This window comes from Mastacembelus armatus, chromosome 22 (genome assembly GCF_900324485.2).
Source record: "Mastacembelus armatus chromosome 22, fMasArm1.2, whole genome shotgun sequence".
Classification (NCBI taxonomy): domain Eukaryota; kingdom Metazoa; phylum Chordata; class Actinopteri; order Synbranchiformes; family Mastacembelidae; genus Mastacembelus; species Mastacembelus armatus.
Window position 1 is genome coordinate 8,553,017 of NC_046654.1, and position 18,377 is coordinate 8,571,393.

Consider the following 18,377-nt stretch of genomic DNA (forward strand, 5'->3'; position numbering starts at 1 on the left):
TTATTTTCCATTTATTTTCCATTCATTGTTAGCTGTTTTATAGCCTGTGTAGTATCATCAATGAAGCCTTAATGCAACCGTGTAATCTTACACACCAATGTGTCACTAACACCTTATTCTCTCCATGCTTTTCTCCAAACATCGTCAGTAAATTCATTTTATCTTACAAACTTCTAACTTCTCCCCAGTTCTCAGTCGCTGTGGTCCCTGTCTGCCTCTCATCAGTCTCATAAAACGCATTCAACATGCTGCGAGAAAGCTCCAAGGCGTGGAGCAATGGCTCAGAGGCCTACAGCAGCGATCCTGAGGAGGACGAGGAGGAGGAGGAGGACATGGTGTTTGGGGAGAACGATCAGGACGGGATGGTGGAGGAGATGATGGATCTGAGTGACCTCCCCACAGCGCTGTTTGCATGCAGCGTCCATGAAGCTGTGTTTGAAGAGGACGCACACAGGGTAAGATACAGAAAACTTATTTTCCTTGGGCTGTGTGTGTCTATCTATTAAATAACTAAGCAGCAGCATTGTCTACAGTTTGCACATTTAAACACAAACAGCTACCAGACAAAACTATTTAACCCACAGTTATTGCCTCGGGGAGTTTTACAAGGTCCTCCCAGCATCGCTTTGTTTTACCATAATTAAAATAAGCTCAGTGCAGTAGCTATAGGTCTCTGGACTGTCCCATTGCAAATCACTGCAACTTAATTCTGGTGATATTTGGAGAAAAGGCAAAACAAACGCTGCTTTATTTTTTTTAGTCACAGGTTGATATGGAGTGTATTTTATAGGATGAGCAGGTTTCACCCCACATGTGGTAAAATGTAAGTGATTGGGTGGGCCTGTGTTCAATCTAGGTGGACACACTATGATAGGTGTGTGTGTGTGTATGTTTGAGTCATCGTGCTGAATGTGTCAGCACATCCAAAAGTCAAAGCCTAGCAACACGTGCATGATGTCATCTGCAGCTTTTGCTCCTGTCTGTCAAAGTCCAGTCATGGTCTCAAGCTGTGCTGCTGATTGCTCAACCGCAAGGGAACACACACACACACACACACACACACCTAAAGCTGTCACGTATTTGCCAGGGAACATGAATGCAGGGATTACAATATGACTTTCACAGAATTGTGAGCAATGATGTGCCTGTACATATCATTCACTCATCACCACATGCAGTACGTTATTCATTTCCACTTACGTTTATCAATGTGGCATCGGGTCTCAAAGAAAAGCACATATACAGACATGTTGCAGACATCAAATACTATTAGATTTGTGCCCATGCATACACAATATATTTTCTGCTTTTTTTCACACAGACTCTCTGTGTCGCAGATTTATCCGACTCCTCAGAGCAGGAATACTTAAATCACTGGATCCTGTTCGCTGGAGAAGGATACAAATAAAATACTTTTAATTCTCTGCCCCTCTAATCCAATTATGCTGTCCTACTATCCCTCCGTCCTTCCAGCTGGCATGCTTCACATCTCTCTCTGTCTGCCTCTCTTTTTAAGTCTCCTGGTCTTTCATTCTCAGTGACGTCCATCTGAGCCGCCTCTCTCTACTGCACGTCTCTAAAATCTACCCACCTCATCTTGTGCATATGTTTTCTCTTTTCTTTCTGACCACTTGCATGTCAACGCTATGGTTTCTTCACCCTCCTCTGTTGTTCTATTATTCCACTTCTGCCTGAATAAGCATTCGCTATTTATCCTTTCTAAATGGAAAGCAGAGAGGCTAAATATGGCGCATGCACAAAATCCTTTTAAATGAATCACTCCTGCTTTGCGAGTTTGCTGTTTGTACACCCATTGCCCCCCCCCCCCCCCACCCCTTAGAGACACACCACCACCCCACAGACACATACACTTCCCTTCCTTTCGGTTTCTCTCCTCACTTCATTACAATTCACACTCAGGCTTTTAAATGGAAATGCCACCCACACACCCTTCAGTTAGAACATGTCAATACATTGTTCTCCATATGATTCAGTTAAACGAGCTGGGCTAAAAATGGAACTTTTGACATTTATTTAAACTTTCAAAATAAGGACAGGAAGGGATGAGGTATGAGGTAAAAAAGAAAAACAGGTTGCTTGTGATGTTTTTTAAAGCCTGACCAGAGACTTTAAGAGGTTGTTTTTGGCTTGAATCTGTGTTTTGATTCTGCTCAGTCACATATAGACACTCACCCAACCAAGAGTCTGATTTATTCTCAAATTGCAAAATTTTTGTCGCTGCTCTAACTTGATATTTCTAAACTTGACGTCTGCATCCTGAGTGGAGAACAGGTACATTGCAACCTACATTTTTGTGTCTTTGGGCTCTTGGCTCTCTCCCAACACCGACATTACCTTCTGTCTCAGTTCTCAAAGGCCTGCATGCGGGAGGATGGGCTGTTTCTGTAATCACACTGTGCTGTTCAACAGGGGAAGGGAGGGATGCAGTGAGAGAGAGACATGTGCCCCCTTATTTATTAGACACTCTTAGCAGGCAGTAAAAGCCTTTCCCTTTCTTCTGCATTAGTCAAAAGAAAGTAAAATCGAGTGGCACAGTTTTATCCAGCATGTTGTTCCCATGTCCTGTTTTTAAGTAAAATGGAGGGACGTCTTAAAAAAGTGCTTACCGTTACGCCGGGAAGTTCAACAGAGGTCTGGGCAGATCAGCCCATCTCTCCAATAAAATGGGTGGGTTCATTACTATTTCAGTTAATTATGAAAACATGGCTATAGCATTACAAACTGTCATTGTGTCATTATTACAAACAAATGCTCCATCTAAGATAAGGTTGGTGCTGCACTTTATGTCTCAAAAAGTTCAGAAGTTTGTGTTCACATCGACTACTTTTGCTAACTATTCTTGAAGCATATTGAAGGATTTTAGATTAATTAACTTATTTTCCTTCCCTGTTGACCAGTATAATAATAAATAAAAAAAACAGAACATATTACATTCTTAAAAAAACAGGGTTTATTTTCACTTCTTTCAAAAATGTCTAGGCATCAAATGACTCATCTTAATAAAGGTTAGTGGAAAAGAATTGGACCCTCCCTCCAACAGTAATTAAAGCTGAATTGCCCTTTTTTTGTAGTGAGTCATATCATATAATATATCATATAAGTTGAAAAATACTGTTGTGTATAGCCCTAATTGCTCCAAGTTGTTTTCAATGTGGCCCGAGGAGTCATTAACTGAGCAACTGCAGCTGCATCCAGTGTGGCTTCTTATTTTGACACCAGTCATTATCTATAGCCCCCACAGAAAACAAGTGTGTACACTGAGTGAGAGCGAGGGAGGTGGACACAGTGATGTGTGTGGGCAAAGTAACAAGGGAAAGTGGTTTCTGTGCTTGTCAAGAGAAAGGTCAGAGAAGCCATCATAAGTGACCCCTCAGTGTATATCAGGCCTAATCAGCATAGGACAATGCTTTCATAGCTGCTCCTGCTGCTGTCAGACTGAGCTCTTCTCAACTCCTTACTAATGCAATCAAGTAAGCACCAATTGCAGATTTAATAAGCAAAACGTTTTTTGTTGCTGCAACTCTGTGCACCTACACATGTAGTGAGGAGAGAAAATGCTGTTTGACAGTTTTCAAAACTCTGAGTAACGACATGTTGTCCAGGAACATCCCCACAAACAATGGCCCCGTTACTGTAGATAATCCAAACCAAAATGTTTGTAGTAGCCACTAGCTAATATTCTCTGTCCTGCATCTTGTGCTGCAAAGGCTTTCCAAGCTGTCGCTCTCAGCAGTGCATTAGCAGTGTAGCAGCGATAAAGAACCGTAAGAATGTGAAAAGTTGAACTGCTCCGGTGGACACATCTGTTCCACTTCCCACTAATGCATTTGATAGTGTAAGTCATATATATATGGGATGATAAAGTAAGACAGCCTCGGTGTAGAGTGGAGCGATGAAACACATCAGGGACTAAAAATAGCTTCACACAGGATGTGAAAAGTGAGATGTGAAGTGAGCCTGAGTGTGTGTGTTTTATGTGCTGACGCAATGCAGGTGCATACAGTGTGCATGTATAATCATGGTAGTAATATGTTTGCATGTCAGACTACTATTTTTGGGTGTCGGTCCCTGTGGGAGCATGAGGGAGCGGGTGCTTGGCAGGCTGAAGGTCAGAGATGATGTAGTGCAGAATGAGTGAGTGCCGCTGGCCTCCTGCTTTTACTGCGGCCTGGATATTATTCTGGTACACTGACCGATGTTGTCTCACCGGCCTGGTTTGCTTGTTTTGCCTTTATTTGTCAAACAGAAGATAACAGAAAGCAATTGAAGACAAGCAGTCAGCAATGTAGAAATCACAGTTTGGGTAAATTGAACTGTTGTAGCACTCAGAGTGGCACAGTATTGTGCACATTTGACAAGATGGCAGTGTTTTTCTTTTGCAGTGCCACTGTGATAAAATATTTATATCTACTCACACAGCACATTTTTGTGTTTACATTTTTTGGCATTTAAGGACCTCAAATCATTTTTTGCAGAGGTTGGATCAATCTGTTAACAAAAGGTTAGTGCTGTGCCTGAGCAGAAGTTGCACAGGAAGAGGATGAAATGACAGAAAATGTTAAAGCCTGTGCGCAACCCTGATAAACATCCACAGCTAATTTTGCTATAATTATTATTTGGGTGAGTAGGTCCCTTCTCTGGAATGTGCGACTGTGTACACACTGTGCTTGATTGTAGGGACAATGGTTCAGGTCTCACGTAAACTGATGACCTTTATGTTGGTTGGGTAAGGTTTCCGATCCATTTCAATTCGGCACCCAAGACGGCACATGCTGCTTAAATAAGCAGCACTGGTCAATAAAACAATATACCATGTCTTCTAACGTCATGTGAGACATTGCAAACTCATGAAGTTTACCAGATTGTTTGCTGTTTTATATCACAGATTCACTGTCTGACATGTCAGTGTGGCTAAATGTCTTTATTTTGACATATCACAGCAGAAGCAACACAGGTGTAAATAATAAAACTAATGATGCCTGAATTCCATTTAGCTGTTTCAGTTTCAGGCGTGTGATGTTGTGCGTGCTGCTGACTCACTATCACGCTGTCATGGCTCACTCAAATGTAACAAGTCCAAACGTCTTGCTGTGAAAACGGCCTGTTCTTATTAGTACCTACGGTGTGGTGACGCCTAGTAATTCTTTATTCATCTGCCTTCAGCACAAGCAAAATGATTGAAAACATCTGCACAGGGTCGTCTTTTTAGTGGTTGTGTTTGAGCTGTGGCAGCGTGCAAGAGATGACCTCTGGCCATTTGTTCTACCATGCACAGATGCTAATGTTAAATTCAACAGAAAAAACAAAGGTGACCATTTCACATAGTGTGGAACCCTTTATCGGTGGCAGCTTCGTTAATGTGAATTACATTGCTGGTGGGAGGAAACAGGTCACTTGAAGATGTCACGATGGGCTCGTGTAGCATGTCACAGTTGTTTTTGTGAGTGTTTTTGTTTATCATTAGTTGTGGGCCTACTTTTTCCACATAGCTCTGATTGCTCTTATTTTGAAAGAGAACCTACAGCTTTAGCCCCAGTCTTTTTATTTTTCTTGTGCTTTTAATTTCTTTTTTTATGTTTTACTAGGAGGCTGATGCCTGGTTGTTTTTTATTTGCACTAGGGAGACACACAAATAGGATATCTGCGCTTTAATATTAAAATATCTCTTGAACAGATTAGTGTGATTTAATTACCTTGCAGTTTTGAAAGAGCACTTTTATGCGGTTAATCAAATCCAGTTACATAAGTCTATGATGCTGTCTTTGCTGTCAGATGTGACTTTTTTTTAAATTAAATTGACTCATTTAGCCCCACTCCCAACTCTGTTTTATCAATGACTGTGTATATTTTGTTGCTCTGACAAAAATGACAGCTTGTCTTCCACAGTCCCACCATCGCCTACCACTCAGGGGCTGATTATGAAACTATATAATTTAGCATGGTGTATAAGCTGCTGTGTAATTCAGATTTGAGTCATGTTCCTGTGATGCTATTTAAATCAAGATTATTAATTTTTTTTTTTTTTTTGGGTTCAATCGGTCTAAATAAAGAAATGTTCTGTGGGTGCTTTCAATAAAAGCAGTTCACAATACAACAGCAATGTGTGTGATCTCTTATTTCCCTGGTGCTAAGTATAAACAGATTCCCGGTGAAATGAGGCGTAGCTGCAATCATACAGTCCATGAAATAGAATGAGTAGATGATTGCTTCAAGGCAGGAATGTTTTAAAATTAAGGAGGTAAAAATAATCCCACTGGCAAAATTAAGTTTAGTTAAGGTGATTGTGAGAAATAAATATAATGCTGTTGATTTTTGGATCACGACTGCTTGTCTATATTCTATATGAACTTTAAAGATATAAAGGCTGGATGTGCAAATAGATACAGTATGTCGTACCTCACTATACTACCTCTAGTTAGGCTCAGATCCTTTATTCTTTTCTTTTACCTTCTGTGTACTTGAAGCACTTTGTTGACATCTTAATGTTGTGTGGCACCCGAGTCTACAAAGCCTGCTCCCCTGTGAAGCTGCTACTTGGAGTTATTTATTAGCAGAGAGGTGTGGAGACCAGCATTCAAATCAATTTCTTCCGCTTGTCATTTACAGAAAAGGACTATTGACTGTCTGTTGTGTTTGATTTTTCTCTCTGGACTTGTTTTTCACTGTTACTTTGCCGAAAAATGGAAAAACAATCATGTATGTGACTCTCTCCGATTCAATTTGGTTTACTCTGCTTCTTGTTTACTCTTGTTTTTCTTTAGGTTTCATTTTTTCATTTCCCCCATGAGTGCTATTTTTTTTTCTCTGTCATTAAATGTCTGTGTCTCACTTTCTCTGCCTCTCAATATCTCCATCACACTTCTTATCTTCAATATATACCCAAGTTAAATGGTGTCTGGAGGCCTGTGTGTCAGTCAGTGCTTTTGATTTGTAGAGTCTGAGCATTTGTTGACCTGCTGGGATGTCTGATTCAGATCTGGAAGCTATAGCATAACCTTCCCCTTTCCTTTTTGTTTTCTTTGCTTCTGGGCCAGCCTTATCCTTTAAAGTCTGCAATCTCATCGCACCAGTTCAGCGCCTGTGCCCATTGCAGTTGCTACGAGACTCTCTTGGCTTTAAATTAGATCTGTTTGAAGTGAGCTTTTTCTGTTCTCAGGTGAAGAGGCCATCATTGCTGCCTCCCTCTTTGTTTACCTGCCTCAGAAAATGGCACCCACTTCTCAGGGCGCTGTCGTCTTCAGAGCTCTGAGACTACCTCGGGTCCTTCCCTTTGTTTGCGTGTGTGTGTGTCTGGAATCCTAGGAGGAGTAGTGACTGAATGCGGGTCAGAGAGACCGCCTGACCCATCCTAAGATTTGACCTAATTTCAAAGCAAAATGATCAGTGGAACCATCGTCACGTGTAGCTCTGTGCTTCCTCCTCTGTCCCCCACCTCACCCTCTGTCTCACACCCAGTTGTACAACAACTCATCTCTCTGGCTCCTAAGCTGCTGGACAGGGTCGGATGCTGAACAGCTGCTGGGGGCCCACCAGATGTGGGCTGTGAATCAAATAACATACAATGCTGTCACTTTTTTTGGACGCTGTGTGTGACAGGGGTACTCTGAACATACAGTTAAACAGCTTTTGTTATTTTTGTCTAAGGTGATTATTTATTTATTTTTATTATTTTTTTTATCGTGTCACGACCATCTATAAAGGGTGATACTTAATTTCTAAACATGGGATACATGGATCTGATGCACTTGTTTTCCCTAGTGAGTCAGCTGTCAGATATTTTATGACTAATGCTGTAGTCTAATGCCTGAAAATAGAAAAAATAATGCGCGTCATGATTTTGCCGCAGCTGAGCTGAATTCGTCAGTTTCCTTGTTTTGTTCCAGTCCAGGAAATGTTCAGAACCTTAGCGTTTACAGTGACATCAAAAGATATAAACACAGAAAATCTTCACACTTGAGAAGCTGGAACCAGAAAATGTTTGGTCTTTTTCCTTCAGAAATTATTTAAACAGTTATTTTATTTTGAAAATTGACAACTATCCTTCAGCATATGAATTTATTAAGCTGTTTATTGTTTCAGTCCCAACAGTAGATCAGAATCATTTCATTCATACCACTTTACATGGCAACTTGACAGCTTACTGCCAGAGAATTTCAGAAAGATAAAAAAAAACTCCAAGGTTGAGGAGTGAAACATCTTTAGATTTTAGGTTTTAAGAGTTTAACACTCAAATATCAGACATGGTGCTTCATTGAGGGTATTATGATGTAGTTTGATCAGATTTAATTGGCAGAGGACTGACTATAGAAACAACTGCTCTGCTTCAAACACTGCTAAATTCCGATTGGAGTTTAAAATATATGACATTTCACATTTTACCACCAGTGACAAAAGCACATACAACACACAAAATTTGAAATAACCAACACTTAACTTTAAATTTGGCAGTAGATTTTGTGATCACAGTCAAAATATTGTTTTTTATTTATGGACATAGGAATATTAAGGCTTTCTACTTGTCCAGTTACTTTTACTGTACAAAGAGTTTCTTCTGATAACAAGCTAAATTTTTGTTAATAAGGAGAAAAGTGTTACAGTCAGAGTTGCCCTCTGAAAGTTGTCTATCACCATTAATTAAAGCTTGATTGCTGGAAGCAATGTAAGGTTATATCAGTATATCTGTATCCCCTCCCTCACATTTCATCCTGTCAGCTCGTCTGCAGAGCCCAGCCCAGTGGATGAAACAAGCTTTGGGCTTTGTAGGCATGTTGATGGATGCTACATGTGTTTGACATTTACAGTTGATGGCTGGTGTCTGTTCATCCTCAGGTATTCATGCTGTCTTTTGCACCTGACAGGACTCTGTTTCTCTCTATTTTCACTCTTTCATTCCCTCTACACCATCCTGCCTCTCTGTGCTTCTCCGTTCTCCCCACTCTTTCTCACCTACACCCTGTAGATCTGTCTCCCCGCCCTGTAGACACTCTTTTATCCGCCTATCCCTGTGTCTCCCCCTGGCTCCCTGTGCCTGTACTTGGCTGCTTATTTTATAAATAGCTTGGCCTAGATTACAGCAGCTGCATTGGTGCTGGCACCTTGAGTTGAGTTTGGCTGGGCCAAGTGAGGTAGCATGGTGTAACAAGAGGTTGGCAGTGAATGGATGGAGAGTGCATGCGTGCATGTGTGTGCACCTGTGTGTGCGAGTACGGGAGGATTAATATACTGTGGATAGTGTAGCTGCAGCCTATCTGCATGATTTAACATACAAATTAAACATATAGCAGCCCACCATGATGATCCACTGCCCTGATTTCCTTCCACCTGCTCCTCTGCAGAGCTCCACTTAGGAATACAAATTCTGCTCATCCCAGAGTCTGAGATATAGCATCTCACCTTTGTGCATCTTCCTCCTCCTCTCATCTCCTATAAAGTACATCATGCATGTTAGACTGTACAATAACTAGACTTCAACTGTTCTACTAACTGTCTAATTTCTAATTTATGCAGAATGTATATTTTGTTGTTTTTACAATAATCTTGAATAGTGTTCACGTCTAAGAAAATAGTTCCATTTCCAGAATTCTGACCCCCTCATCTTGTTTGCACATTTTTTGTATCTACATGTTTAGTTGCCAACAGCAAATTGTTAAATCAAATAAATATGGAGCTTGACTGTGGCCTAATATAAAACTGAAACATTTTGGAAATACAGTTATTTCGTTATAAGTACAGTTCATTATAAGTATACAGTTGTAAGTTCTGCAGTAAGCTTTATAGGCAAGCTGTTTGACCCTGTTTCCAGTCTCTACGGTAAGCTAAGCTAACTGGCTGTTGTTTACCGTACAAACCAGCTTGTCGGCTAACCAATCAGCAGTGACAAAAGGGATCAGAAGTGTATCAACACAGAGTTTTGATACCCAAAAAGTAAATACAGTATCCAATGCATTATATATGGATGGCAAGTATCATAAAGTAGTGGTTGCCTTTCTATGTACCTCCACACTGTGTTTTGCACTGAGCTTGAGGATCACCACCCATCATGTCCACTTGAAATGATGTGGAGTGGATGTTATTTAACAATATAAAAGTAGATATTGTTACACAGTATTTTTTCATACAGTTGAATGATCAATGTGTAGGCAAATATGCACTTCTGCTACAAGCACTTGAAATGTTAGAAGTGGGATGTTTTAAACATTTTTTCTATTACTTGTAGTTATTTCATCAATATATTTAGTTCATATTTGTCATCAATATATTTTGTTCATATTTGCAGCCGTTTCAAACATTTATCTATTACCTTCAGCTCTTATCGCCAATCATCCATTACTTTTAGCTATTTAAATTCTTTATTTATTAATGGCTTTTGACTATTTCAACCATTTATTCCATTATTTTTCAACTATTTATTCATTAGGCTATTTTTACAGAACCATTCCAATCATTTCCTATTATTTTTTACCATTTTTGTCATACAGCCATTAACATTTAGCTTCTTGTTTCAACTACTTGGCCATTAAGTTTTTACTAACTGTTTTGAATCGTCTGGTGCACGATGGCTGTACTCCAGTCTTCTCACATCGGCTCGCCCCATGGTACAAGTACCCCCAGTTGGGAATTGCTGCTGTACATTAAAGTAATGACACTTGAGTGAAATGGGTTGGACCAGATAATATTAAGACTAATGTGAGATTAGGTGCAGACAGGATGGCTCTGAGTAGCCTTGTCCAAATATCCAGTTACATTGGCAAAGTATCTGCTCAGCTGAAATTTTCTTGAGAAAGACAGTGAGCTTCTGTTTTGACCTGCAGCTTTGTAAATAGGGGCAGGTGAAAAGAGAATTTTCCAACAAGGATTTCAGTGAAGGCACACCTCCATCCCATCAGATTTCTGCTGGTGCTGGTAGCCCTGGAACTTTTAGTAATTTGAAGGCGAAGGACCACACAGACACTTACTCTTTTCTAAGTTATATCATATGTTTTATCACCTGTGAGCTTGTGAATAATGAACTCTGGTGGTGATTTTGAAATTTATACCTTTGAGAAACATCTTCCGTACTGCTGTAATGTGAGAGAATAAAACAGATTGAGTCCCAGCAGATGAAGCATGATGCTATTCAGGCTTAGGCCAGCATGTTACAATGTCTATGTGTCATTTTTAGAGGCTAATTGTTCCAGACTGGGTGACTGTCTGTCAGACCGATGCTGTCTGGTGGAGGAATGTCACAGTCATCCTCACATATCTATCTCATATTCTCCGTCTGCACGACGTGGACAATGCCTGACACACACAGACATAAATAGCCTTTGCCACCTAGAGCCTTAATATTAATGGCTTATATGGGACTTAGCTGTCTCGGCCGGCCCGGCAATTATCACGAAACAGAGCGACAGAAATAGAGGGATGATCTGAGTGACAGAAGGGAGAAATGGTTTGTTATTATGCAATGGTTTAATGTCTGTGGGAATTTTTTTAATGATTTGTCTTCATCTGGAGTGGAAACTTACACTGTATTATCATAATTAAGAGAAAAAAGCATAGAAAAGGCAACAATGGCACAGGCGGCTTCATCAGCTGCGTTATCATGAGTGATCATAAGCCACAGTACAGTTAATCTCCAATCAACAAATCAGCTATAAAAGTACAGTACAGCTCACTAAGAAGTACCCTTGAAGTTTTTGTGTCCGATTCTTTCTGGGATTAAAAGGACATCGTCCCTGAAGACCCTAATGCCTAAATTAGGCGTCTTTTAATTTTCTGTTAGGAGAGTTTTGGTACACATCAGTGTGACAGCCACATAACCAGCATGCAGCTGACATTTATGGTTATACAACCTTCACAAGGCACCATTTGATGCATAGTGTTGTGGATATTCATCAGTAAGGTCTAAGACTAAAAGAGATACAAGTTTATATATTTCTGTTAGTATTAGTATAATTTTTATTAGGCAAGTAGACCAATAATGAGAGGAGAGGTATGACATGCAACAAAGGTCCCCAGACAGACACAAACCAGGGATGTCGTGATGCGTCCCAGCCCCTGATTCACAAGAGAAAGAACAATGCTTTTAGAAAGAAAAATAAAACACAACATTACATAACAGCCCTTTCATTTATCTTATTACCTCCTGTGAGGGTCCTGATCCACAGTTTGAGACCCTTCAGCCTGATGCAGTTCTGTGATGTTCAGGTTTGACACGATGCATCAGAGGGGAGCTGCTGAACAGGTCAGTGATGATTGAATAATAGTATGATTTTGTCCAGTATTTTAAACTCTGAACTGTATCCACACCTCTGTGGCACAGTACCAAAAATATAACACTGTTATCTGTAGGACATTTACATTGGATTTGCATTATCTTGTACTGTATATTCTGCTACATGTACTGTATATTCTACTACATGCACTTTATATTCTAGATGTACTGTATATACTACATGTACTGTAGGTATACAGATTACACTGATGTCATACAGGCCAGTGTAAGCTTTGGCAGATTTTCATTTCCAATGTGACACATTGTTCTCCAGCACGTCGCTGCGCATAAACACTAAAGAAAATACTTGGTGTCAGAATAAACCGCACCGTCAATTCTGCATTGTCCCCTGCGCGGTTCGTCAGGCACTGTAGTGGCGTAAAACCCGACGAACGTGAGGATGGTGATGACGTCAATGTGGAGCCAGGGGGAGGGCAGGATGGAGGGAGAGGGAGGGAGAGAGTTTGTGCAGTTGCTGCAGCATCACTGTCAGCAGCGGGTCAGTGCAGTGAGGAGTCCAGCGGCAACTCTCCCTCAGAACAGTCGGCTGGACTTAACCTGGAGGAAGCTCTGACACTGTTTTCCTGCGAACAGTTAGAGACGAGAAGAAACATTTTTTTTTAATATACTTCATTTCTTTTCTTCTCCCAACCACGAAGTGGAATGCCATCAATAAATATGAAACTGGAGATGGTGACCATCATCGCCTGCGAAGTAGACACCGAGGTGTTTACGTCAGACAAAATGCAGGTACGGTTTTCAGCCAAAACGCACGTTGCAAACAATCGTGCTTTTGCCCTTGTGGTGTGGTTGTGCAGCAGTTTGCTCGGGACCGACTGGCTGCATGCTGGCCTGTACAATGCGTGCATGTCTTGGTGACGTTGAATGCAGCCCTCTCTCAGATGAGGATTTTTATCAATGGGAGCCGCAGCTCGCCAAGACGCACGCCCCGCGCCACGCGCACGGCACAGTGGCTGACGCTGGATGAATTGCAGAAATGGGTATGCGAGAAAAGAAGGGGCCATAAAAATACCCCTAATGCACGGATCGCTACAATAAGATGTAAGCTTTATAGCGCGATGTCTTGGAGATGATGCGCAAGTTTAATGGGAGGGTCCGATGAATTGTTCATGCAAGACACATGCGGGGAAAGAAGTGAATCAGTTTTAGACGCAGTGGCGGACAGATCGTCTTCCCCCCCTCTGATCTCTGCCCTCTCCTCATCCCAGCAGCATTGCAGGTGCGTTAGGTTAGAAGGGAAACTGACAAAGACCTATCACCATCCACTGAGATTCAGAGAGATTTTACAGCATCATGTTGACGCTAAAATAGTGAAGTATTAATTATACAACCATACTGATGTCACAGAGAATAAAAATGTCAGCAAACTTTTTAATATTAAATACAAATACTCTTGACTTTATCTTGGTAATCGTGAACTGACTAACCCAAACAGGTCCTATGGCAGTAATTTGTTTGACCTAATGGCCCTTACAGGAATTTGATATGCAGCTTATCAGTCACAGAGAAGGGAAGCAGTTGCGCCTAAATGTGTTGAGAGCGAAACCTAGGGACCCCACCTTAAAGGCCACACAGATGGTCTGCCAAAACTTGTCTCACCCGCTAAAACCTTTGGAAATGACATGTTCCCTCACCTGCTGGCTGCTTGTCTGATTTGACTCATCACCAAAGAGACGCAGGAAGGGAGAAAGAATAAAACCAAGCCCCAGTGCAGCAGTGGAGTCTGATACCTGCTGGGTCACTTGTGACTATGATCAAAGTCTATGTGGACACATGCATACATAGTTTTTTAAAAGCAGTGTGGGTAGGGGAACATTTTCCACATGCATATTTTTCTTCCTGTGTGCCACTTTCTCTTCAGTGTTGATGTGCTTTGTTGTGATGAAGGTAGAATTCAGCTCAATCCTTTAATGAAAAGCAGCAGATGGAGGTTTTAAGCACCCAGTCACCCCACCCTTATACCCACAGCACCTTGGTCAGCCGTACTCTATGACTTTTTTCAACTCTGCACTAACTGCCCTGGGGCATGTGTGTGTATATTTGGAATGACCTGCTTCCTGATTTGCATGTAAAAGCAGCATGTGCTTGTAATTTTAATGTTATCAAAAATACCCTGAACAAGTGAACACACAAACAGCGTATTTCAGCCCCTGACTCACCCTGTGGTCTGCATTCCTCCGGGTGAACCAGACAGCTGTTGTGTTTGCTCCCAACTCTCATTACACTTTCTAACCACTGCAGACCAGTCAAGGTGAAAGACACCAGTGTGTCACTTCGTAATTCTGTAATTACAGGATGGTGGTTGTCATCCTGAAGATTTCCAAGGGACTCTGGGTGACAGAAAAATAACTATCAGGGTGCACTGTGAAACTCCAGGTGTTGCTTGCATTGGGTTTCTGTTGTATACAACAGATGATGCTGCTGATCACGACTGACTGTTAATGTCTTGTCATTATCACCTCCACAACCTGTGCCAGTGTGTTGCATCAGTAAAGATTTATTCCATTTCTGTTAACAGAACCTGATTTGTGCTCTTAGATCAGACAATCTCCACAGACAGGCTTGAGACAGTGGCGGGCAGGACAGTGTGATCAGAGCACAGGCTTCACTAAAGCTTCTTGTCAAGCAGCTCTTATCAGCCCACCTCTCCCAGACTCACCCAAAGAAAAGGGGGTTTGTGCACAATTAAAAGAGCAGACAGAGGGTTGACTTTCGAATGGCACAAAGAACACTGCTAATCCTGGTTTCTGGCACACACAGAGAGCGATGGAGAGCACCGGGAGAGAGGGCAGATTAAAGGCGAGCATGTGAGGAGAGGCATCTGATTGAGCTCGCCTGCCTGTCAGCTTGCTCTTCTTTTTATTATCATTCAACAAGATCTGAGCCTGTCTAATGCCCTTGTTTTTATTAATAATCTCCAAATCTGAAAGATGAGAAACAATAATCAGAATCCTGTTTTTGGTGCAAATCATTTTGGGTGAACTAATATTTGGATTGCTGCTATTTATAGACACGTCACAGAAAGATTAGGCAATGGCAGTGGAGCTAGAATGGGTGACATGAAGAAAATAAGTGAATGGTAGGTGTTTAATTAGAGGAGATGCTTTGTGAATGGCGGTTATAATGGCCTGCCCTCGCCTTGGATTAATCCCTGCTGGTTACATCATTAATGAGCCAATCAGAGAGGCTGTGGACAGGACAGGTTGTCATTATAATGATGGGAGAGCTGATGATGCAGCAGGCTCCTATTCCAAAGTTCTCTGTATCTATTTTGGAGAAAACAAAAGGACTATTATGAGATTTAGTGAGGCCAGAGCTGTGGGTTGAAAGCAGGTGCTGTTAGTATGTGTGTGTTCATCACACTGTCATTACCTGGGAAATCTATCAGCATCAGCAGATGATGGCACAGGACACATGCTGAAGGTCATACGACGTTGGCAGGTGAATGTATTATGCAACCCTTTACAGTTACCTGGCTTACTTCATTTCTTGCTGGTAATTACATCTTATTTATGTATTTATTTACTTGCCAGTTTGAAACTTTCCTATTCATTTGCTCCCTCATACTGTAAATGTATAAATAATTAACCCTGCTGTCAACCTGCTCTTTCTCCCGATAAGTGCCTCTCTGGCTTCAGTCTGTCACTGAATTAGATGGGTTTTTTTATTTATTTATTTAGAAGAATTTAACACATTAACATTGGGGGGGAAAAAAGATTTTATGACCTATTTGCACTTTATTATAGACAAACATATTATAAAAGCACTACAGGAGTGGCATGGCAGCCCACAAAAGACAGCTATTTGCTGCTCTCCCACACAGAAATCTGTATTAACACTGACACAGTCACACACTCCAACCACAACAGTGAGTCAGCGGACTCACAGACCAACAGACAAACACCTCTGTCAGCAAACACACACGGCTCCTCACTAAGGACGCTTGGAAAAGTTTCCATGTGCCTGGGTCACTTTTTGTTTGTCCTCCTGTCTGTCTGTCTTTCCATGTGCCACTTGTGTCATATGTCTGTCCTTCGGATTCATCGTCACAGAACATATGGTTATTATGAGGAAGGAGGAGAAATTTGGTGACTAATCTGCTGTTTATAGCTCAGCAAAACTGAACTGATCTTGCTCATGCATATGATGTTTTGCAATTATCTTTTTTGACGTATCTTATATAACGTTGTCATTTCTTCTCATTTGTGATGGTTGTTTCAGAACAAACACTACAATATCAGAAGTGAAGAAGTTTTTTAGCCTTAAAAGTAATCTTTCCTGTCCACACTCAACTGGGTTATAAAATGGGAAAAATACCCATCGCAATTTCTCCTTCACATTGCTTTTTTCATATATGACAAGGAATATGAGGCAAGCTTCACAATTGAGAATGTATAACTGTGTTATATTTGGCATTTTTGTTTGAAAGATCACATTTTAAAATCAACATAAAAATCATCTTAAGGCACTTTATACAGAACCCAACAAATCCCTTATGACTAAGCACTCAGCAGCTCTGGAGAAACCAGGGAGAAACCTTCAGCAGAACCAGGCTTAGTTTGGGTACCATCTGCCTCGAATGCTTGGGGTGAGTGGATAGAAGAGAGAGAAACAAACATCAAGAAACTACAAATAAACAGTGTGCAGGTTGATGGATCCAGTAACTGCACATCAGCAATATACAGCTCCAGGACCAGGGAAACCTACAGGGAGAGAGAGGACAGAGCGAGCGAGAGAGAGAGCACAAACAGACATTACAGATATTATTCATATTTTCTAGATCAAAATCAAGTTTCAGCATAATTCATGGCAGGTTTTTGATGGATTTATTACCATTTGCTATTATCAGCCCTTGGCTATTTAATTTGAACCCTTGTCTCTTCGTTGCTTTATAATTTGTAGAAAGGACACAGACAGGTCTCTCCATCCATGCCCATCAAATAGATCTGAAGGTTAATATGAGCACAGACTCACATTTAAAGACACTGTTGTGATGCACTTCCATCACTTGTTGGGGTGAAGGCAAGAGGCACGGGAGCAGCAGCAGAACAGACAGGAGGGATGTAGACTGACAGTATCATGTTCTATGGTGGTAGGAAACCAGATCTGCGTCTTGGCAATGCTGAGCGTTCATGGGCCACAGCAGTGGGCTCAGGTGTGCCTGCTCCCCCAGTGTCGGCACTAGGCAAGTGCAGATGGGCAGCTCACATTGACCTGAAACCCTAGCGAAGTGCTGTGGCTCAGGTGTCAGCTAAAGGTTAGCGCAGCGTCCGTTAGATTGTTGCAGAATAAAGAGCAGTCTCCAGGCGGGGTGTTTGGTTACCAAGTGGCCAAAGCGACATGACTGTGAAGTGATAAGTTTAGAAGCAAAGAAAAAGGCCTGACATGGAATGAAGAGGCCCATAATCGATTTGCAAAGAAAGAAGAAACAGCGTCATACACTGATTGGCCTTTATAATTCAAATGAAATGCAAATACAATTTCAGAATTTCCAGTAGGACTTCCAGTCCAACACACAAGAGTCTGGAAAGGCAGGGAAATTGTAGTGCCTAAAATACTGATACCAAGCCCATAGCCTTAAAGAATACAATAAGGTTACAGGCAAACAGACATGGTCTGCACCATACTTGATGCTAAAGCTGAACTTTATTAAAATTGAATAAAGTAGTGTTTACATTTTTTAATGCATGCAGTAGTGATAAAACAATTATATTTATTAATTCTGTCATGTGTCAAACAGAAATGAGAAATATCGACTAGTTTCAGTTTCTAAAAACGTGGATGTTCTTTGCAAATTGAATCTCGACCACTGCCCATGTGCCATTACTCAAAGATGACATGCATTACACTGTAGCATTACTCCAAACGCCAGGGCATTACTAGTTTCAGTGTCTACTTTGGATACTGAATGATGGTGAGTAAAGAAAAAGAGCTCATCTGTCCATTTTTTGTGGTGGCACAAGGTAAGAGCTGTTGGTGTAGCAACCTTATGTAATGTTGCATAACTCTCTGTGTGTGGCTCTGTGTGGGAGTCTGTGTGGCCATGTTGCATGTTAGTTGTGTCTGTGTGTGTGTTTGT

The 18,377-nt window shown here is 41.2% G+C and overlaps 1 protein-coding gene across 2 annotated transcripts in view; it reads left to right on the top strand.

The window, feature by feature from the left end:
* The first annotated feature begins 245 nt into the window (after nt 1–245).
* Nucleotides 246–18,377, top strand: part of rcan3 (regulator of calcineurin 3) — a 30,335-nt gene continuing 12,203 nt past the window's right edge. Inside the window, exon 1 of one of the 2 annotated variants that reach the window (XM_026304766.1) lies at nt 246–455. In XM_026304766.1, coding sequence (XP_026160551.1) covers nt 246–455 — 210 coding nt within the window. Of the gene's footprint in view, nt 456–12,891; nt 13,028–18,377 lie in introns of those variants that run through there. The other variant, XM_026304776.2, reaches the window with a different exon arrangement.